Consider the following 22,476-nt stretch of genomic DNA (forward strand, 5'->3'; position numbering starts at 1 on the left):
GGCGTCATAAATACATTGTTGCATCATGGTTTTTAGTTAATTTCACTATTATCCCAAAAACATTTCTACAATCATTATTTTTTTATTCACATAAAAAATATAAAAAAATTATTTGTTAATTACTCCGTATTTTATTACTGTTTGATGGCCTCACTAATGTTTCATTGTTGTTTCGGGGCATACTTTGATAAGTGATAATTAATCACAGGACAATGTTTGAATTTTATCAATGATATTAAAAAAAAATGAATATAATAATTAATAAAATCTGTTTCGTTAGTATTTACAAAAGGTCAAATTTCATTCTTTTGAGTGATGAAAGAAATTCTTAGTCACTATCACAACAAGAATAGAATTTGTAAGTTGTTTGTCTATAATTTTTTTTTTAAATTTCAATAAAAAATGCAAATAATAATAGTAATAATAATACATCTTTTTTTCTTTTTTTTTTTCATTAGAAATATGCCAAATAAAATCATCCGATTACAAATTGCATTGAAGATAATTTTGTTTAAAGTGAGATAAATGTTTGAATTATATTAGTATAAGACATTGTTTTTAATTAACTACTACTGTATTATTGAAATATTTGTATGAAATTTTCTTTATTCCATTAATATAAAAAATCTCAAAATTTAACAAGGAATTTGGTTAGAAATAAGGAATTAGAAGTGAAATAAATTATAATTCAGTCCGAAAATAATAAAGTGGAAATAAAATGAGAATTCAAATTACATTATTTGGTAAGAATAAATAGAATTATTGAAAATGGGAAGATTTTTTGCTTTGACCAATTCAAGGTGAAAAAAGGGAAGATAATAATAATAATAATAATAATAATAATAATAATAATAATAATAATTAAAGGTAAAATAGTGATTTTCTTATCTTTCTCATTTCTATGCTATGCTGAATTGTAATTCATGTGGGTGGAGTCATGAATTGCAATTCAATAAAAATAGAAAATTACAATTCTCTCCAACCAATGAATGCAATGTTGAAAAAATCACTAGACACTCTCTAGACGCCTGGGGACCGCCTAGAGCACCTAGGGCGCCTAGGAGGCCGACCGCCTAGCGCCTAGGCGTAATCGGCGCCTAGGCGCGATTTTTGCAACACTGAATCGATTCAGTAATTTTCTTGCATGTTGAATAACATTGAAAAAAGAATTCAATTACAACGAACCAAACACACCATAAAAGGTATTTTACCAATCTGCAAAGCAATATCCGCAATAAAGTTCTACATCAGCATATTATCCAGTTTGAGTACATACACCATACTTCCTCAAACCAGACTTGCGAAATGCAAAGGCATCAGCCAAGATCTATGACAAAAGAATGAAACAGACATAGTATCTACCTCCTAACCATTGATGAGAAGAAGAAAACTGTATCTTTTCTACCAAAATATCCAGGTCAAATTTACAAAACTACATATCAACTCTCAAAACAATCTTCTGTTCAATTCTGTTGATCTTCTTCTATAGGAGGAGGAGCAAAGCGCACATTAGCTGGCTGAGCCATTACCACAGGTTCTTCAGCAAAGAATGACCTGATAAATGCTGGAGTCTTTAGGGGTCGGCGACCAGTCATTTGTGGATAAACGTCCTCGAGAAAATAGTAAGCGTGACCAGCAATCATCCCCTGTACACAAACGTGACATGCAATGGGTAAAGCATGAAACATTGTCGGGGTCAGGATCTAACACATAGGAAATTTGATGATTTGCCACTTCAGCATGAAAATGTGTCATGTCAGGTCGATCTTAAGAGTAAACCAGAGCATATATAAAGAACACCTTAAATGAAGGTCTGTGATTTTTTAATTTTTCTTTGTATCTTTGATTGAAAAGAAACTATGCAGATGCATTGAGCAATGGTGTTTCAACTAAGTCAACCTTGTGAGGGAATGATCCATATAACTTTAAAACAACATCAAAGCTCAAACTGCAATAAAGTAGGATAAATCCAACAGTTTTTAAATTAGTAGAACTATATACCAGAAGGTCCACCCAAGCACTAGCGCCAACAAGGACAGAGAAGCCCAAAAGCACCTGCAGCACACAGGAAACTCCCATTAATTCATTTTCTGCTTATAAATACAGCTTGATAACATATATTAGCAAGGTGGTTCTAGTTTAATTTGAATTAACCTTACAACTCCACCAACTTTTATTATTCATTTCTGCAGACAAACACTTCTTCCTAATTTTCTTCAATATCAAATGACGGCCATTTAAACTTTAAAGCATTCATGAATGACTAATATTGCAAGGGACCATTCATCTTTATAGTAGTCCTCCCAACAGATAGGAAGTAATCATAAAATTAATGCGAAGCAACCCAGAACCATACAAACCCAGGGAGACTGAGCCTCTATTTTATAAGAACATGAACAAAAAATCATGTATAGGAAGATCCCTATCTAACATGGGGTATAGATGTATAGCATAATTGATTCAATAGTTTATAAAATAAGTAAGAGTCACCAACCCATGGAAGATAAGCAGCGGTGAAAGTAAAGAGACCCAAAAAACTCATGTGGATGAAAGGATTTTGCTTGCTCCAAACATATACCTGCAAAGAAATAAACGAATCGCAGACAGAAAATGATAAGGGAGACTGTAAATTCTAAGTAGAGAAACAACTTTTTGCAATAGAATTAAACTAACCATCATGAATGTTAGTGAATTGCTAAGAAAGATAATCCTTGCAAATGACTCAGAGACATAGGGTATCATTCCCCCAATAAGAACAATCCCAGTTAAAACAGTGGCTCCAAATAAAAGCATGTACAAGAAATCTGCTGTCCTTCCCCTAAAAGAGTTCTCCTCAAGGAGCTTGCAGTATCGAGCAAGAAAAAACATGTGAAACAGGAAGTCCAAATCTGAAAAACATGTTGACAAACAAAGTTAGTACTAGATGAAGAAGTAAATTCTTCTAATTACTAATCCTGTAAGCACTAACTCTTGTTACTACACATCTCACAACATAAGATGCTGTAGTAGATTCAGATGAAAAAAAAGAACATCACAAATGAATTAAAAACTTAAATCCAAGATTAGATATCAACCACAAAGCCCTGCTTGCTTAGTTATGGGAAAACTCATACTCTGTAAAACACTACCAGCCACTCAGTCAGGGACACTAACCTTTGTTAGTTCATGACTACATAATCTTGATCCAAGAATCAGATTTAGAATTCAATTTTTATCTAAAAACCAATAGTTTCAAAAGCCTATAGTTTTGCTTGATCCCAACAACAAAGGGTCATCATCTGCAAATTATTTTTATATGATGGAAGACAAGTACTTAGAGCACTAAACTAAAACATGCTAACAATTCATTTCTGCACAACAAAGTAAAGAAAAAAGGGATACGAATCTCAGCAATGCACAAACAGCTGTTTCATAAACTCATTACCCATTTTCCGGAAGTAGAGAAAGTTGGTGATAAGGCGCCAGAACTCATAATGCTTCACCACCAGCTTGGGGTTCAGGTACAAGTTATATGGAGATATTATCTGCAACAACATCATTCCAAACTCAAAACCCCCGAAACCAATAATAACCGATTGATATCCCAAATAATTACCATACCCCGACCCCTACAAAATCAAAATCGAAGCCAAGAAAAAACAAGAACGAAAGATAGTATACCCATTTCAAATCCCGGAAGCTCAAATTCATAGAAATATCATATAATGAATCCCCAAATTGCACGCCTTAACGAATACATATACGGATATCGTTATAGAGAGGTGGAAGCTTTACCTCCAAGGAACAACCGATGGTGGTGACTACGGCGGCGGTGAGGTAGGAGCGAGTAATGACTGGCATCTGCTTGTACCATTCCTCTACTGCTTGCGCCATTTTCCCGGAAAGTTTTCCGATTTCTCGCCAATATTAAACCCCCCCGGAAACTTTCGGATAACGAAATAGAGGAACCAAATTTCCGGAATCCGGCCGGCGAATACAAGCGTGATTACCAACGACCTCTAACTGAATCAATCAACAAAGATACGTGCATTTACAAATTGATTTTATGCGCTCTGCATCTGTGTATATATATTTTTGGTTTCTCCGACAAAATTTAAAGATATATGCGGATTATTTGTGTTGAAAAAATTAAAAAAGAGCGTGGCATAGACGGACCAATCAAATGGTGTTGTGACGTACGTGGACCAATTAAATTGCCTGAAAACTATAGTTTGACGTAGGATGGCGTAGAACGAGAGTGCTGTAGATTAAAAATAACGAAAAAGTGACAAATTGGTATCCTAAGTCGAGTGGATAATGCAATTGGGTCTTCAAAGTGAAAAAAGTTCCATTTAAGTCTTCTAAATTGGTAAAATTGTTCAATTAAATCTAATTTAACTTATTTATCAGATTAAATCGATATGGTGTTGACATGTGTCATTTTATTTTATTTTTTTTTAAACAAAATATTTTTTTATTTATTAAATATAATTATTTATTATAAATAAATAAATAAACTAAACAATTAAAAAATAAATAAGAGAACAACCACCGGCTGTCCGTGCCGGACAGCCGGTGGCAGTCTTCTTTACGGACAACCACGGCCGTCTAAAGAAGACGGCCGTCTTCTAGATTTGGAACGAGGGTTTCGGCCATGGTCGTCGCCCTCGTTCCAGATTTAGATGGACGACGGCCATGACCGTCTTCCTTCGTCGGCCACGGCTGTCAGTGAAGAAGACAGTCACGGTTGTCCGGCGTGGACAGCCGGTGGCTGTTTTTTTTTTTTTTTTTTTTTTTTTATATAAATAATTTTTAATTGTTTAGTTTATTTATTTATTTATAATAAATAATTATTTTAAATTTTTAATAAATAAAAAATATTTTGTTTTATAAATAAAATTAAAGTGACACATGTCAACATCACATCGATTTAACCTGATAAACAAGTCAAATTGGACTTAATTGAACAATTTTATCGGTTTAGAGGACTTAGATGGAACTTTTTTTTTTTAACTTAGGGGACCTAATTGCACTATCCACACCTTATTTAGGGGGTCAATTTGACTTTTTCCTAAAAATAATCACAATATGGGACAACGATAACAATAGATCAACACTTCTAACCATAAGGTCATTAGTTTGAATGTCTATCCTGTTGAGTCTTAGTACAATTTACATCTCATGGTATATTTTTTGAAAAACCAATGTGGTTATATTTATAAATAACTCAAAATTGAGTCAGGTAGGATATCATCCCAGTACATAGTTATATCGTGATTAAATGCCTCAGCTGCTAACATATGCGCTAAATAATTTTGCGATTTAGGAACAAAAATAACTGAGCAAAACGTAAACATAGCCATAGTAGTCCTACAGTCATCAAGGACATAACCAAGATAGGATCTAGGTTGGATTGCCGAAGTAGCCAAATATGCCTAAAGTGTCTGGCAATCTGTGAATAACTCAACTGACAGTTCGCCACGTGTCCTGAGCCATGATAAAACTTCTTTGCACGCAAGCGCCTCGGCCATAAGCAGTGAGAGACAATCTTGTAAGGGTGCGGCATAGGTTGAGACGTATCCACCATACGCATCGAATAACACTGCTCCAACTGTGGCGGTTTTCAAGAGAGGCCGAAACCCGGCGTCGACGAAACACCGCATTCGCGGCACTGCTTCCGTTCCAGCCGCGGCAATGGGAGAAGGTGGCAGCGCTGGTTGTATCTCGGCAATAAGGGCGGCTTGGTGTGCTGCCGGCAATGGCAGCAGGTCGGCAGATGTGAGACCGGCCGACTGTGAGGAGGCAACCGAGTACACCTGCTGCCACGCATGCACGGAGGCCATGGCAGTCGTGATAATCTTCTTCGGCCTTGGTAGACATGCATTCCAAACGGCATCGTTCCGGCCTCTCCAAATATTGTATAATATTCCAGCTGCAAATAATATCCCATTAGCATCTAGAACATTTAGGATTACTCCAAACCATCCCTGAAAAATATTCGTTACAAAATGGGGGAGTGGAAGGTTAGATTGATCCCAAATGGACCTAGCATAGTCACACAACACTAAGGCATACATTGTGTTCTCATCCATAACTCCACACATGGCACAAATTGGACTAATATCCACCCTCTTTATAAGCAAATTGGTGGTAGTAGGGAGAATATCACCTATAGCTCTCATGGTATATTTGGTATAAATGAATTGCAATTCATTTCATACTCTAATAATTTCAATATAGGTGGTAAAGTATAGACTTTAGAGTCTATTTGTGAGGAATTGCAATTATATAGAATTACAATTTCTCAAATTTGAAGAATTATAAATCGCCCCTAGGAATTGCAATTTCATAATACATGGGAATAAATTTTGAAATGTGAGGATCAAATTCAAATTGCTATCCCTAATAATTCTAAATATTTCTCGACGAATTGCAATTATACAGATATTTGGTCTTTATACTACTTATTTTCTTTCAATTTTCATATATACTAAATACTATAATTGAAATTCTCAATAATTTATTTTTGTCTACCAAATAATGTAATTAAATTTTTACTTTATTATCACTTTATTCATTTTCCATGGAATTACAGTTTATCGCCCTCCTGCAACCAAACATCATGTTATGTGTGATTTATAAACCATTATACAAATGTGAATTTATAGGCCGTACTGCATTTATATATTTTAGAAAAAATTATAAAATAGACCGTCTAATTTTTACTTTTCGTGCAATTTCATCATCCAATGCAAAACATGTATACACTTAACACACAAATGAACTAATATTCAAAATGGTCCTAAGTAAATTTTGTCAAGTCAATATATCATAATTATGTATAGGTGATAGTAATTTATTTTTATTTTTTATTTTTGTAATCTTAATCAAATATCTATACAATTAATATTAGTTGACAGTATAAACCAAACTGTTAAGTTGATATATAGTTATATACTCTGGCTACTTTTGAAATGTCTGCTATTAGCTTATTACCTAAATGTTAAGTACCATTTTACTGTCAAACTAACTCTAAATTTTATTTTAATTATCATTACAAAAATCTAAACTTTGGGGGGAGTTACCTCTTCCTCTTCCCATCAACTCCACCATTCCAAATATGAATGGGCAATCATGACTACCTCCATCTCCATATATGGACAAAAGAGGTAAGAGCAATCCCATTTGTAGGTTTTTAGTGATTTTTTTTGTCAAGATGGAAGGGAGAGAGGGGAGAGAGAGTACGAAAGAGAAAAAAATAATTATGCAGGAATTTGTTTTTGTTTTGTTTTATCTATTTTTTTTGTTTTTTGTTTTTTCTAATGGGATCTTTTTAGAGAGAGAATGAAGAAAAATTGTACGTTTTTGGAGTGTTCAATGGTCTAATTATACATTTTTTTTTTGTTTAGTGACTTAATTGCATTTTCAAGTTACTTTCCAATTTGAACCTTATTCCTTTGACAAATAATGCTAACAGTTTTACATGTCCTCCCTATTTTTACTCTCTGACGTGACAATTGATGATTAGTTATCTTCATCTCGTGAGTCCCAATAAAAATGTCTAACATCAAAATTTTGTGAAGAGTAAAAATTAAACGTATAATTTGAGAGTACGAGTAGAATTTTCCTAATGCTAATTGTGCACCAGTAAAAGACAGATAACCGAGAAGGAAACCAAAACTAACCTCTTCTGCCAAGTGCTAACTAGCATGCATTGACAGGTTAGCATATGGCTAATTGGAATAAAATCACATGACAATAAAATACTCAAAGAAACACAAAACCCAGGGCAGGTGCCCTGTATAAATACTGGGGATTTGTAAACAACCACAATCATCAAAGGAGAAGACATGTTCATGCTGCAGCTCCCATGCTGTTCTTGTTTCTGCTTCATCAAGCGGAAAAAGGGCCGTTCGAAGGAGAAGGAACCAAAGGGAAAATGAAGCTTTCTCAGAGCCGTAGATAATGGGCAATGATGGTTCCTTCGTTTTCATTGCCAATAATCTGTTTGCTTTCGTGTAAATTGTAAACTTGACTGTAGTTTCTTCTGTTATATGCTCCTATCACAGGCAAGGAAACATAAGGGAAAATGAACAAAGATTAATAGTTGAAAAATGAAAAGAAGAAAACACTGGATTTGCTTGAGACCCAAAACTCCCGTAAACCTTTTTTGGGATCAAATTTCTGCTTTCCGTTATTCTAAATAACACTCTCCAAAGATCGACTAAAAGTAATAAGTTAAATAACTATTTAGTAATTTATAAATAACTGTTAGTAGTTTCTAAATAACTATTTAGAAGTTTCTTAATATCTAAATTATGTAATGTAATGGTAATAAAATAAGACTTCCTAAATAATTATGTACCAGCATGTATCACTTCACATGTAAAACCGTGTGTTGATGGAGGAGCTTCAACTGCTCTTCTTGCACTTATCTTCATCGTCTTTGGGTGCTAAGCCTATTTCCTGCATTTGATGTTCAACGGAAACCAACCCAGTCTCAGCAAGAAACCTGTTAAACAGAAACATATAATGATGAATAGCCCTTCAAAAACAACAATCACTATTCACTAGAATTCAAGTGGCCAGGCTCGCCTTATAACTCAAACACTAATGTGACTGGCAAATTTAGATAAGAATGAGAAGTTATTATGTTTCACCAGAACAGCAATTTAAAACAAAGTGAGAAGATACATCCTTTCTCTTGTCAATCAAGGAAACTAGCAAAAAATTTGTCAGTTAATGAAAACAAGTGCTGAAATGCTCAAACGCCTAATCAAAGCAGAATAAGGTGTTTGACTAGAAAACTGCAGTCAGAGTGACAAAGTTGTATACAGCAACTAACAGAAGAAGGAACTAGCAATGAATCAAAAGTTACATATACTCTAAAGTCTAAACTGTAAAACAGTTAATCAAGTGTCTGGAGCAAAAACGCCTAAGAAGGAAGACCAAAAGATGATATCATATCCCAAAGAATTCCCAACCCTTAATAGACAAAAATAGAGCATTCTGTGCTGTCCAGGTTGATTTAAAGATTATAAGAACTCAACGGTCTGCACATCAATGAAAGATATGAAAAATACATGCACAGAGGGGCAACCCAACCAAGTTGGTCATGCACTCACGCTGTTGACTTAGTAATAACAAAGTTACAAGTTTGACTCCCCGCCAGAGCGACCAATCCCTTCTTGGTTTGAGGCAGTCTTACCTCCTTGTGGTCCATTGTCAGCTAGGGTCACAAGGTGGGGTTTACCAAGTGCACTCATTGCACTTTCCCTTGTCACCCAAAAAAAAAACACACACACACACAGAGTCATCATAAACTCCATTATCCATTTGTTCCTATCTCTTCTTGGTTTAAATCGGACAACCTAGGCTGATTAACCTCCTTTGTGATCCTTTGTAGCTAGGGTAGGTGGGATTTTCCAAATGCAAAGCCTGCGGTTTCCCTTGTCAACCCCCCCCCCCCCCCCCCCCCCCAAAAAAAAAAAAAAAAAAAAAAAAAAAACCCCACACAGAGTCATAAAAAACTCCATTATTCATTTGTTCCTATGACAAATTTTAAGATCAACATCCTGTTCATTAAGTCACTTGAAAGTTGAAAACAGGGGTGTCTGCTCCTTAACAATGAAGGCCAGCTTACTGATTCCATTATTTCTGCTTTACAATAACTTTTAGAATGCAAAGAAGCAATTATAAGCTTGATGATAACAAGTAAAAGAACACCAACAATTTTTTTTTTTTTTAAATCTTGAAATATCATGGCGTGATGAAAACAATCAAGTAATGAAGGGTAAAAATTCAATATGTGAAATTGTGAATTCACCTGGTAAGAAGCAGGAAAAGGCCCCCAGTTATGAAAACAAGGAAAGTCACATGGAGAGTCAACATATAGTCACTTGAGGAGAAAGCCAAGCCGAGCATAGTAGCAAGACACACAGCCAGCAACAAGAATGCAATCTTCAACGTGTTCCAAGTCGGAGCCTGAGACAACAGCAGAAAAGGTTATCAACTTTCAGCAAAATTACAATGATAGAAAAATCCGGGGCAAAAAGGATAAAACATCATAAATTAAACGGACATTGACGCCGGGAGCTAGAGCTCCAACAAACACAGCTTGTGCCGCTGATACTTCTTCTCTTTCAGCTTGTTTCGCTTCCATTGAATCCGTTGTCTGAAACTCGGAGAGCTTTAGATCTCTGATCGAGGCGTGAAGAAGAAAAGCTGAAAGCGAGAGAAGGAGATCTCCAACAAAATGCCTCTAATTCTTACTTCTTAGCATTTCGGTCCGATCCCAATTGTTATGCCGTGGACCCTGGTGCACCTTGCAATATGGACTTAGATTCAAAACAATGCAATTTATTATTTTAAAAATAATGGTGTTGTTAGTGGCACTGTTTCTCGACCAATGATTTTAATTGTGAATATAGAGTTCAAAAATGGTGAATATTGAGTTCTGTAATTTTGTATATTGAGATCTAAAATTGTGAATATTCAGTTTTAAAATTGTAAATATAGAGATAAAAAACTGTAAAGAGTTAATTATCGAAATGGTTCATTGACTATAGCGAAATTACCAGTTTGGGCATTGACTATTTTTTGACCAATTAAGTCCCTCAACTTTAAAAATCTTAACCAATTTGGTCCTCCGTTTGATTTACCGCTAGTCAACTGTTAACTTGGGACCAAATTGGTAATTCGCTATAGTCAAGAGACCATTTTGGTAATTAACTTTAAGAATGGGCAATTCGGCTCAGTTTTCTCGAATCGAACCGTACCAAATGAGTTAGATTCGATAATATACCGAATAACCGAACGGTAATATATTCTTGTGTACTGAACGGTTCGGTAAAAACTCGAACCGAACTGAATTGTTCGGTAAAAATTGAGCCGAACCAAATACCGTTTGAACTTTGGATTGCTACTTTGTTATATATTAGACTTTGCATATGGACTATGTAAACACCATAACACATAATATAGAACTTTTGATAACAAACCATAAAGAAATCAAATAAAACATTTACGAGAGATACCCGTGAGAATATGAGCTGAACGGCAGAGCAAGCAGCAAGGGACTTGGTTTTACTTTTTTACTTATTTATTATTATTATTATATTTTTTTTTAAAAAAAATCAAACGATATTCGTTTCAGTTCAATTTTTTACCAAACAATTCGAATCAGTTTTTTTATCGAACCGTTCGGTATACAAGAACCCAATACTGTTCGGTAGTTCGGTATATTACCGAACCAAACTAGTTCGCGTCGGTTTGGTACGGTTCAGTTCGAAAAAACAAAACTCAATTGCCCACCCATAAAGTTAATTACCAAAATGGTCCATTGACTATAGCGAAATTATCAATTTGGTCCCAAGTTAACGGTTGACTAACGGTCAAACAAACGAAGGACCAAATTTGTTAAGATTTTTAAAGTTGAGGGACTCAATTGGTTAAAAAAATAGTCAAGGATCAAATTGGTAATTTCGCTATAGTTAATGGACCATTTTGGTAATTAACTCAATTGTAAATATAGAAGAACGAATTCTGAAGACAAACGGCAAGTTAACTGTAAGATTTTATTTTATTTTTTTATTTTATTTTTTTTTTAAATTCAGACGGCGTTGTTTTGCGAACTCGTGTCCACCTTGCAAGGTGGACCCAGGACACATCATAATTTGCCTTCCGATCCAATAAGTTATTGGCAATTAGGCCCATTTTCATATAGGCCCATTACAGCAGGTCCATTACTGTTATATCTCCCGCCAGCTTAGTTTCGCTGACAGTTTATTTCAAACTTTCCCGTTCAAATTTTCACTCTTCTCTGCTCACTCTCTCTCTAAACATTTCTATCGTTCTGTTCTCTCTTCAGACAACTCACTGAAAATGGTGAGGAATTCGAAACTCTTCTATGAATTTCGTTTAATTTCACCTTTATTTTTCAGTCGCTCGTTTCTCGTTTATCTGACTTCTGATTTTGATTCTCTGAAATCGTTCAGGTGGTCTCGCAGAAAGTGAAGGAGGCGGAGATCACTGAGCAGGACTCGCTTCTTCTCGTAAAATTTCCTTTCTGATTTTCTATAACCGTTTAAGTTTGTCTCCTTTTTCCGCTCTAATAGCTTTTGGATCTCTGTTGGTGGATACGTGTACTTACTTTCCGTTTGTATATGCACTTGCTCGAATATAGATACGCATGTTAACTTTGATTATTTTGATTAAGTGTTGCTAGAAGACTTATCGATAAATTTTTCTGCGAAGTAAGGTCGGAATTCAGATTCCGTTGATTTTTTGTGAATAGGCTCCAAATATTTGGAATGAGTTGTTAACCTACAATTCGCCGATCATTTTATGCTTCATATTTTTTCCGATGCTGGTGTAATCACGAAGCTATGGAGCTAACAGAACTGAGTAGTCTGAAGAACTTTATCATTAAAGTGAAAATCAGGAAAAAAGCTGAATATACTATGTATTCTAAAAAGAGAAGTTTATGTTGATGTGGAAAAGCATGGATGACAGATATGAGTGTTGAGGGTCAAATCTGACTTTACTTGATAATATACTGATGATCGCTTCCTGAGGAGTGAGCTTAACATGGTCATTTATGTTTGTCTCTGATGTATGCCTGTAAATTTAAATTTCCATGAGGATTATAAGTTACTATCTGAGTTTATGTTTTCTGCAATTGTTTGATAAAACAGACAAGGAATCTGCTGCGGATTGCAATATTCAATATCAGCTACATCCGTGGCCTTTTTCCTGAGAAATATTTCAGTGATAAGTCTGTTCCAGCCTTGGGTAAGCTGTAGTTGAATACTAATTCTGTTAAATTATTAGAAATTATTCAGTTTGTAAATCCTTTTTTTTTGTTTTTTTTTTTTTTTTGCATCTTATTGTTCAAATAGAAATGAAGATTAAGAAGCTAATGCCAATGGATGCTGAATCACGTAGACTGATTGATTGGATGGAGAAAGGCACGCTGATTTTCTTTTTCCTGTTTATTTGCAAAACTCTCATCTATGGGTTTATCTTCTTTATTTTATTCATTAGTGTTTGTTTATGTTTGTAGGAGTATATGATGCATTGCAGAAGAAATACCTGAAAACACTCTTATTCTGTGTGTGTGAAGCAATAGATGGGCCCATGATTGAGGAATATGCTTGTAAGATTTCAAGATATGTTGGTTTTCTCTAAAAGAGTTGAAACAAGATTTTGAAATTTGGATTAAACTAACCAATGATTTTAGATATGAAATGGTTTGGTTTGGATTTATGACAAGAAAGGTTTACTAGTATACTCTGGCATTTCTTTAACATAATGTAAACTCCATGACTGATTGATTAATTTTTGAAAAAACAGATCCTAGAACATTACAATAATATGATGCTTAGTTATTATTATTATTTTTTTCTAAACACTTTATTGCTTTAACCATGATCTAATTTAGCATTTTGGCTGCAGTCTCATTCAGCTATTCAAATTCTGATAGCCAAGAAGTTATGATGAATGTGAATCGTACTGGAACCAAGAAGCGAGGAACATTCAAATGTAATTCAGACACTGAGATAACTCCCAATCAGATGAGGTAGTTACATTTATCTAAGTTCTTGTTTATCTGTTGAGATTCATTTCATTTCAGTTTTTTGCATTCTAAAAACCATCAATTGTATCTGACTTGTCTTAATTTCCTAGGAATTCTGCTTGTAAAATGGTTCGTACCCTGATTCAACTGATGAGAACTCTGGATAAAATGCCAGAAGAGGTAAGATGATCAGAGTCCCTCAGTGATAACATAACTGATATTCTATTGATTGGTAATATTTTTCCCTCTTGACCCTAAAATTGAGGTAAATTTCCCTTTTTTCTTCTTTTGTGTCCCAGCGAACTATATTGATGAAGCTCCTTTATTATGATGATATAACGGTATGTATTATACTGACTTTGGTATCATCCTAGCTAGTTATGCCTTTATATTGAAAATTTCAATTATGAAAAGGTTTAGGCATACATTGTAATGCAACTTGCACAAATGCCCTCATTCCCTAATCCCTTCACATAAAGTTACTTTTGCTGCATCTTCTCTTCAGGGATGCAGGAAGTGTGCTTTCTGAAATACATGAAATTCTTTTTTTATGGACCATAGTTTCTTAATATAATGTGGATAAATGGAAAATGCTTTAGGGATAGATGGATAGTCCTCATAGTCCTGCAAACCAGAATTCATAGCTTTGTGAGTGAACACATTCTTTGTGCTTGTGCATTCAGAAACTTATGTTTAATGTGGCAGACCAAAAACACAGTTTAGTTTGCACCTTACATCCAACACTTCACTAAATGGGAATATTGACAACATGGTTTGCTGCTTTTGCAGCCTGCTGACTATGAGCCTCCTTTCTTCAGAGGCTGCAAAGAAGAGGAAGCTCTTAATCCCTGGGCTAAAAGTCCTCTGAAGATGGAGGTTGGCAATGTAAACAGCAAACATTTTGTATTAGCTCTCAAGGTAAGGGATGAAGGTTGCATCAAGGCGATGATTGGATTAGTATTTGATGTTAAATCATTTTTTGTTATGATGATTACTTGGACAGGTCAAGAGTGTTCTTGATCCCTGTGAAGATGACAATGATGACAATCAAAGTGAGAATGCAAGCTTAGCAGCTGACTCTGCCCAGAGAGATGACAGTGACTTTGATAGTGAGGTTGAATCCTTTCCTCCTTAGTTATGGTAGATGTTTGAAACTTGATATATTGTGTGCATTTAATTGTTCATGTGTGCTAAAATATTGTGACATGATAATCTATTTCAGTTGAGTCACTCTGATGATGATCAATACATAGTCGCCCCAATAGGTAGATATACACCCCTGATGCCTGCACTTGGCTCTCCAGTTTACTTGTTAATTCTCAAAGTTTCTGACTTGCTTCACTCCAATTAACAATTATTTTCTCAACAGAGAAAGAAGAGAAGCAGCAGAATGCTCCTATACTTGATGAAGGTACTCTTTTCCTAGAATGAAAACCATGTAATGGATCTTAAAACTATTCCCATTTTGAAGAGAAAAGAACAAAAGCTTGATGTGTTGTTTTTGCTGTTCAGATAATACGCAGGACCCGGCTGAAGATGAGGAACAACTTGGGCGGGTCAAGGACTGGATTAGTGCTTACCACCTTGACAAAATTGAACTAACTGATGTCCTCTCCAATTTTCCTGACATTTCAGTGGTACACACTCTTTTATGTATAGTGTTAGTCTTACATGTTTGTTTCATTTGATGATTTACAGTGTCTTTAGTGCAATCTGCTCACTTTTGGTTACTTTTTCCAATGATTTTCAGGCCCTGATAGAAGGTAACTGGAGGACGGACTGCTTAAGCTGGAGAATGAACCTTCTTTGTAAATCTAAGTTCTAAGATTTTGATTTTGTTTATATTGGTTTCAGAAATTATGGAAAAACTTGTCAAGGACGGTGCTGTGTCAAAGACTGGCAGTGATAGTTATAACATTAATAAGCAAAAGGTTTTTCACTTTTTTCCTTTGTTGACTCATAATTTCCTGCATCTTCTGATTCTTTCCAGAGTCCAACTGTCTGAGCATTCCTTTATGATCAGAAGATGTCTTATTTGGAACAAATTCTGAATTGCAGAAATTCAATTATGAGTTTGATGCCGTGAAAGAAGAAATGGATTGTCAAGTAGGGGCCAATGGCCACAAAACTCAAAATGGCACAAGTGCAGATTATATGTATATGAAGGTGATCTTTTCCTTGGAATCTGAGCTGGCAGCTGTCTTGCATATTTTCTTCTTGAACCAATTCTACATCTATCAGAAATTTTACAAGCTAGGAAAGGCTGCTGTGAAGTTATATTAATCTGTTCAACATTAAATGCTTTTTTTCACTGGAAATTCCTTAGGAGTGTTTCTGTAACTATGGCATTTTCATTTCAGGCTTTATATCATGCACTTCCCATGAACTATATAACTGTTGCAAAGCTTCAGAGTAAACTTGAAGGAGAAGTTGGTCAAGTAACAGTTCGCAAACTAATTGATAAGATGACCCAAGATGGCTTTGTTGAAGCTAAGAGCAATCGCAGACTAGGTATGCAGAGTGAAGTATTTTGTGGAGGGTACGGTATTGTTTGCATTCTTCATTTTGGTTTTTTGTTTTCTTCAGGGAAGCGTGTGATCCACTCTGATCTGACTGAGCGGAAGCTTATTGAAGTTAAGAAAGCCTTACAGAAAGATGTTATGGTAATAGCTCTAACTCATTGATTCTCCATGTTTCTGATAGTTGTCACTTCTATGATTGATCCTTTAATTGCTATTTATTTTCAGGATATGGACATCCATGAATCAGGTAACAATTAAATGTTGAGTTTTAGGCATTCAATCTTGTCATCCCTTTGCTTGCAATCAAAAGTAACACAAAACATTCATTGTGCATTATGGACATCAGATAACAACCACAGAGACTTGTCCACATGTGGTGGTCTCCACTCAATTGGATCAGATATCACGAGAACAAAGGGAAAATCTGATGCATATCAGAATGGCTCTATTAGGAGTGACCAAACTACCTCTAAGAGAAAGGATTACGGTGGCACTCCCACAAGCAGGGTTGAGGTTTGTCTAGAGACTGCCTCTAATTATCCATGAACTTCTTTAGTTGATAATTTTATAGCAAAATTGTCGTTGTGATCTTGCAGCCAGTAGCTTCTAGAGAGAGCGTTGTGCCTGGAAATGAGAATGAAAGTGTTATCAAAGATCCCACCAACTGTGATGAGTTTGACAATATTATCTCCAGCAGGTCCAGCCAGAACAAACGTTCCAGGAAAGCAAGCACGGTATGCTTCTACTTTTCACAAAGGATTATACTCCGTACTATTTACTGCCTGAAACTTGAAAGACTAGAAGTCATTAAGTTTACTGATCATTCTACTCCACATGCTCTGTATTTACAGGTCAAAGAGCCCATCCTTCAGTATATGAAGCGCCCGAAATCTCAAGCCGCTTGAAGAATCTTGGATTCTAGTGGCTTCACGGTCATTTCTCAGTTATCCTCGAGTTTCTTTCCCATTTGTTCAGGTCCTGCATAATAGGCTATCTGTTACCACTTACCATCGTAGAAGTTTCATGTTAAATGTTAATACAATCAACTGAAAAGCATGTTTAGATTTCTCTTCGGAGATTGGTTGCTAAATCTATGCACGTTATGTAAATCCCCAGCTTTTGGGGCTTGAATGCCTTAAGCCTTTCACTATTGTATTTCAAAATATGATCCCACATTAATTTAGAGTATTGGTTGGGGTGCTGCACGCCTGCACCCTATTGCCTCCAATCCCTCCATAGTCGGCTTTGAAACACATTCATCATAAACAGTATAGAAAGGTACAATATCCACATCAATACATTACATGTAAATGCATTTATAGTGTCATTTCACTTTTGATTTTGGACCTTGAATATTTAAGTATTCAGGATTATAAGTGAAATATTTTTGAAAGTTAAAAGACAAAGTAAAATATGATACACTATAGTTGAAGATTCAAAGATTTAAAAGGGAAATAAACTCCATAATGTAACTGTTTTAGAATCAAAGTAAACTTTTTAATTAAAAGTCACATTATATTTTAAATAGATGTCAAATTAAATTATTTAATTTTTATCGATTTAAACTTTTAAAAGTTAAAATACTGAGATTTGAATTATTTGATTGGAATTTTTTATAAGTTTATATTATAATATTAATTTTCTAATCCAAAGGGGTAGCTCAAGTGACAAATAAGTTCTCTTTGTGAAAAAAAATTCAAAATAATTCGGGTTCGATTTCCCTTGAATTAGTTCTTGCAATATAATTTTTTTACCGAGATCCGATCCTGTACTATCACACTATATAGTTTATTCAGTTATCAAACTTAGAATTAGTAAGTCAAAGACAAATTTCACATAATTATATAAGATTATGTAATGTCTCTTTATGTCTCTTTAAATCTAAGGAATGTTTGATAATGTTTGATAACTCCGTATTAGTTATTATAGTTTTTTTTTTTAGAAAAAAGTGACAAAAAGGAAGAACAAGTTAAGTGTGAGATTTTTGAAGAAGGATTGGATTTATTTTAAAGCCACTCGTGTATGTGTCAAAGGCCTTCGTAGCATCGCACCATCGCTACATCACCTTTGAATATCTAAGGAATCTCACTGTCATCAACGTTATATATCCATCCGTCTAGGGTTCCATTGTTTCTCCCTCTTACAGACCTGAACCCTTCAAACAAAGGGCCAAAACGACACGATGATGCAACCGTCATCCGCGGGTGTCCCTCCATCAATGGCCCCCCCGCAACAGTACCAGCAGTATCAGCAACCGCAGCACCAGTGGATGCAGCAACAGCCACCGCCTCAGCAGCAGCCGCCGCCCTACCAGGTCCCGCCGCCGCAGCAATCAGCTTACTATTACCAGCAGACGCCGTCCCAGGGCGTCGCTCCTCCGCAGTCTCAACAGCCACCACAGTACAACGCCGCTGCTCAGCCGACCAGCGCGGATGAGATCCGCAGCCTCTGGATCGGAGATCTGCAATACTGGATGGATGAGGACTACCTCATGAAATGCTTTTACCTTTCTGGAGAGGTATACAATCTTCACGCAACCGCGCTCATTCTTGTTCCTATTGCCACCTCCGGGACATATTTATCGTGTAGATAGAGTTGCATTTATTTTATTGGAAACGATTGTGCTGTTATGATTTATTTAGCGCATACTTGTGACTGTTGAGGATTGCAATGTAGAGAAATAATTTCTTGGTTGGAGAGAGCGCAATCTTCTCAGTAATATGGGAGGGGATTATGCATAATTGTTCCCTCATTCTCGATTCTTACTTTGTTGTATTGTTGCAGTACCCTTGTGGCTGTAGTAGAAACTAGAAAGGAATGGATTTGATCATTTTTTTTTTTCTTTTCTAAATCAATTTTCAGGTTGTCTCTGCTAAAGTTATTCGTAACAAGCAAACCTCACAATCAGAGGGGTATGGCTTTATTGAGTTTATGAATCATGCAGCTGCAGAAAAGAATCTACAGACCTATAATGGCACGCCAATGCCTAATGCTCAGCAGAACTTCAGACTTAACTGGGCTTCTCTAGGTTCAGGAGAAAAGCGCTCGGACAATTCTCCTGAATACACTATTTTTGTTGGAGACTTGGCTGCTGATGTCACAGATTATATGCTTCAAGAGACGTTCAGAGTGAACTACCCTTCAGTTAAGGGTGCGAAGGTTGTTACAGATAGGGTCACTGGGCGGACCAAAGGCTATGGGTTTGTTAAATTCGGAGATGAAAGTGAGCAGTTGCGGGCTATGACTGAGATGAATGGAATGTTTTGCTCAACCAGACAGATGCGAATTGGCCCAGCTGCTAATAAGAAGAGCCTAGGTACTCAGCCACAAGGTATGTTACAAGATTATAGTGCTTCTACTACTTTGTCTTTCTGTAATGTAAGAAATATGAATAATTGATTACTGCATTTTGTTCAATGCTTGTTTGATAGTTATACATGCTTCATGGAGTGAAAATTGTTCCTTTCATTACTTATTTTATTTTATTTTATTTTAAATTTTCCGTGCTAGTGCACTATTTATGCATTTTGTTCTTGAATATGACAACTGGAGAAGGTTATTGTTCCCTTTTCCTATGAAATGGTTTACGTGTTGGTTTCACATAGTTAAATACTCCGCACCTGAAGCTTGCTTTCGTTATCTTGTTTTGTCTTCTTCGGAACTAGTGTCAGATTGTAAACACCATTCCTTTGGCTAACTTAGAACTTCCATTTAAAAAACAAAATCTCATAAAACTCCAATTTGTCTCAAAGCAGGGTTTTGGAAGGCTCTATGATTTAGGAGCCTGGAGCTTGTTTCAGCTGAAATGAGTACCTATTTAGTGCATGATCTGGCTTAGGTCAGTTTCATTTTAATGTCATTAATTTCTCTTTATCTTAGATCCTTGTGACATTACTTCTTTGCAAATTATCAGCTTCTTTTCCCCCATCAGAGCACCTTGTGTCATATTATTTAGTTCTGTACTTTTATTTTCTTTCCAAGTCAGTCACAAGAATCACCATATCTTTTGTTTTTCTCTAAGTTTGCTGTCAATCCAATTTTTGTTATTCTATACTTCCACTACACATCCTTGCCTTTCATTTTATTACACATGCTTTGCGTATGTATCAGCATCTCAAGCTATATAGTAGTGATCAATACCACTGTTCTGAACTTGACTACCAAATTGTCTTTCTTTTGCTGATGCCTCAATTGTCTTTTAATTACAATTTTTCATGTGTGTTTATTATTACTTTCCTACATTGATTGTTATTATTACTCCGTTTTTTTTGAAGAATGCTTGATATTGTGTGTGTATATATTCTTCAAATTATTCATTGTTTGGTTGCTCCAATGGATAGAGCATTCAAAAATAAATAAAAAATCCCCATTAATCTTTCAGCATTCAACTTGTCACTCAAAATTTAAAAAGCTGAAAAAGCTATCTCCATATCATTTTTCAACTGTTTGTTATTCAAGTATTCAACCAAAATAATCTCTAGTCTGAGAAGTGCAAGCATAATCTTTTAGGGCTATTTAATTTATGTGAGTGTTTTCATGGTATCTGCATATCATTTAGGTGAAGCTATATGGTGGTTGCAGTCTCCTATTATTTTCTTCTGCATGTGAACCATGCTTAGTTATTTTTCTTCATTATAATTGTTTGCATGTTTATATGCTTAAATAATGAAATCAGGGCAATATAAAAGCATTTGCTTATAGAATATAAATCCACTTTACTTTTGCTTTTGTTTGATGTATCCAATTTCAATTTTCTTATATCCTTCGTCATAATCTTCTTCTTTTTTTTTTTTTTTTTTTTTTTTTTTTTTTCTGCATTGCCATCTTGTCATATTTAATCACTAGATTAAAACATTCCATCTGTTAAATTGTTTTTTACTCCATATTTTTTCCCAAAATTGTGGATCTCTACTGCAATTGGCGTTGATTGCTGAACCTTGGCCTCTGCATTGAATCCTCTATTTCTTTCATCATGTCAGTCTGATATCTTCTCTATTGTTCTTGCCTCTGCACCTCTCATTTGCAGCTTCATCATATCAAAATAGCCAAGGGACTCAAAGTGACGATGATCCAACTAACACAACTGTCAGTATATCTTGTTACAGTTAAGGATGGTCTAGGCTTAATAGAAGCTAATAAAATAAAACCGCTTTTGTTTGCAGATATTTGTTGGTAATTTGGACGCGAGCGTCACGGATGATGCTCTGAGGCAGGTTTTTGCAAATTATGGTCAGTTACTTCATGTGAAAATACCTGTGGGCAAGCGCTGTGGTTTTGTTCAATTTGCTGACAGGTGCAACAACAATCTTTTTACAAATTTTCTCAATCTTAAATTATAAGAAATCTGAATGTTGGCAATTGTTAAATTTTCTGTGCTGACAATGACAGGAGTTGTGCCGAGGAAGCTCTGCAAAACTTGAATGGAACTCAGTTGGGAGGACAGAGCATCCGCCTTTCATGGGGCCGTAGTCCTTCAAACAGACAGGTTATTTTATGCTACCAGTAACGGATATATTTGGGAAACCCGCTTTGAACCTTAACTTTTACCTATCCATTTACTGAATAATAATAATACTGTCTTCTCTTGTATTTTCCAGCCACAGGCTGAACCAAACCAATGGAACAGTGGATACTATGGATATGCTCCTGGATATGAAGCCTATGGATACCCTCCTGCTGCCGCTCAGGATCCAAATATGTACTATGCAGGGTATGCCGGGTACGGAAACTATGCACCACCTCCACAGCAACAGCAGCAGCAGCTCCAGCAACCCCAGGTATTACTAAATGATTACTTCACTGCCTTTCAAATAGAATTTAAATGCGTGTGCGCATTTATTCCTTTAAATGAAGTTTTCGGGAGGTAATATTTAAAACTAAATTGGTTTAGTTCTTAATTCATTGACATCTATTTGTCTGCAAAAAATTTCAATTATCCGTTTTCCCCACACCCACGGACTCCATAACGAGACAACTACATAATTCTCGTTCTAAAATGGCTCGAACTATTTAATTTACTCCAGGGATACACTGGATGAGGATGCTTCTGTCGGTTGCATTGCCGGTGGAAGAGGGACCATCGGCTTACACTTCTAATCGCGAATGTATAATAGCTAGACTGTGACTTCCTCCCAGATTCCTGCTGTGGGCTAGTACCTCGAGATTCCTTGTATGGTTCTGATTTTGACTCTGATATACCCTGTGCGGTAGCTTGCTTGCCAACTTTTATATATTATTATTATTTTCTTCATTTTTGAACTTGCTTTTTGCTGAGGCCTGAGGGTTCATTGTAGAAAACAATGAATGTAGTGATATATTTTTGTTCGTTGCCGTCCCACTTCGTAATAATGGATTAATGTGGTTTGTGCTTTCTTATAAGTTGTAAGTTTTAATTTGGTC

General features: G+C 35.6%; 4 protein-coding genes across 5 annotated transcripts; 2 read left to right on the forward strand and 2 right to left on the reverse strand.

The window, feature by feature from the left end:
- Positions 1-1,174: 1,174 nt before the first annotated feature.
- LOC109164558 (derlin-2.2-like) lies at positions 1,175-4,077 on the reverse strand. The gene is made up of 6 exons (XM_019313059.1): positions 3,775-4,077; positions 3,425-3,524; positions 2,674-2,888; positions 2,495-2,578; positions 2,002-2,055; positions 1,175-1,646 (listed from the first exon to the last, which is right to left on the reverse strand). Exons 1-6 carry the CDS (start codon positions 3,871-3,873, stop codon positions 1,464-1,466), a joined length of 735 nt encoding a protein of 244 aa, XP_019168604.1. The 5' UTR covers positions 3,874-4,077; the 3' UTR covers positions 1,175-1,463.
- A 3,639-nt stretch (positions 4,078-7,716) lies between these two features.
- LOC109165208 lies at positions 7,717-10,229 on the reverse strand. Of its 2 annotated transcripts, none has more exons than XM_019313879.1 (4): positions 10,061-10,229; positions 9,806-9,963; positions 8,345-8,491; positions 7,717-8,026 (listed from the first exon to the last, which is right to left on the reverse strand). In XM_019313879.1, the coding sequence occupies exons 1-3, from the start codon at positions 10,139-10,141 to the stop codon at positions 8,392-8,394; spliced, it is 339 nt and encodes a 112-aa protein (XP_019169424.1). In that variant the 5' UTR covers positions 10,142-10,229; the 3' UTR covers positions 7,717-8,026; positions 8,345-8,391. The 2 variants fall into 2 exon arrangements, with proteins under 2 accessions (XP_019169424.1, XP_019169423.1); XM_019313878.1 differs by having other exon boundaries at positions 7,717-8,039.
- A 1,580-nt stretch (positions 10,230-11,809) lies between these two features.
- LOC109165205 (HORMA domain-containing protein 1) lies at positions 11,810-17,256 on the forward strand. Its single transcript, XM_019313874.1, has 22 exons — positions 11,810-11,865; positions 11,976-12,032; positions 12,675-12,771; positions 12,879-12,947; positions 13,043-13,135; positions 13,435-13,558; positions 13,666-13,735; positions 13,855-13,896; positions 14,345-14,473; positions 14,559-14,669; positions 14,778-14,820; positions 14,925-14,966; positions 15,068-15,192; positions 15,306-15,318; positions 15,410-15,486; positions 15,614-15,721; positions 15,916-16,066; positions 16,142-16,218; positions 16,303-16,324; positions 16,424-16,590; positions 16,674-16,811; positions 16,929-17,256. Exons 1-22 carry the CDS (start codon positions 11,863-11,865, stop codon positions 16,980-16,982), a joined length of 1,812 nt encoding a protein of 603 aa, XP_019169419.1. The 5' UTR covers positions 11,810-11,862; the 3' UTR covers positions 16,983-17,256.
- Positions 17,257-18,096: 840 nt separating this feature from the next.
- LOC109165206 (polyadenylate-binding protein RBP45-like) lies at positions 18,097-22,450 on the forward strand. Its single transcript, XM_019313875.1, has 7 exons — positions 18,097-18,595; positions 18,940-19,408; positions 21,104-21,162; positions 21,240-21,370; positions 21,466-21,562; positions 21,675-21,854; positions 22,101-22,450. The coding sequence occupies exons 1-7, from the start codon at positions 18,260-18,262 to the stop codon at positions 22,113-22,115; spliced, it is 1,287 nt and encodes a 428-aa protein (XP_019169420.1). The 5' UTR covers positions 18,097-18,259; the 3' UTR covers positions 22,116-22,450.
- Positions 22,451-22,476: the final 26 nt, after the last annotated feature.

Source organism: Ipomoea nil, unplaced genomic scaffold (genome assembly GCF_001879475.1).
Source record: "Ipomoea nil cultivar Tokyo-kokei standard unplaced genomic scaffold, Asagao_1.1 scaffold3069, whole genome shotgun sequence".
In the NCBI taxonomy this organism is placed as follows: Eukaryota; Viridiplantae; Streptophyta; class Magnoliopsida; order Solanales; family Convolvulaceae; genus Ipomoea; species Ipomoea nil.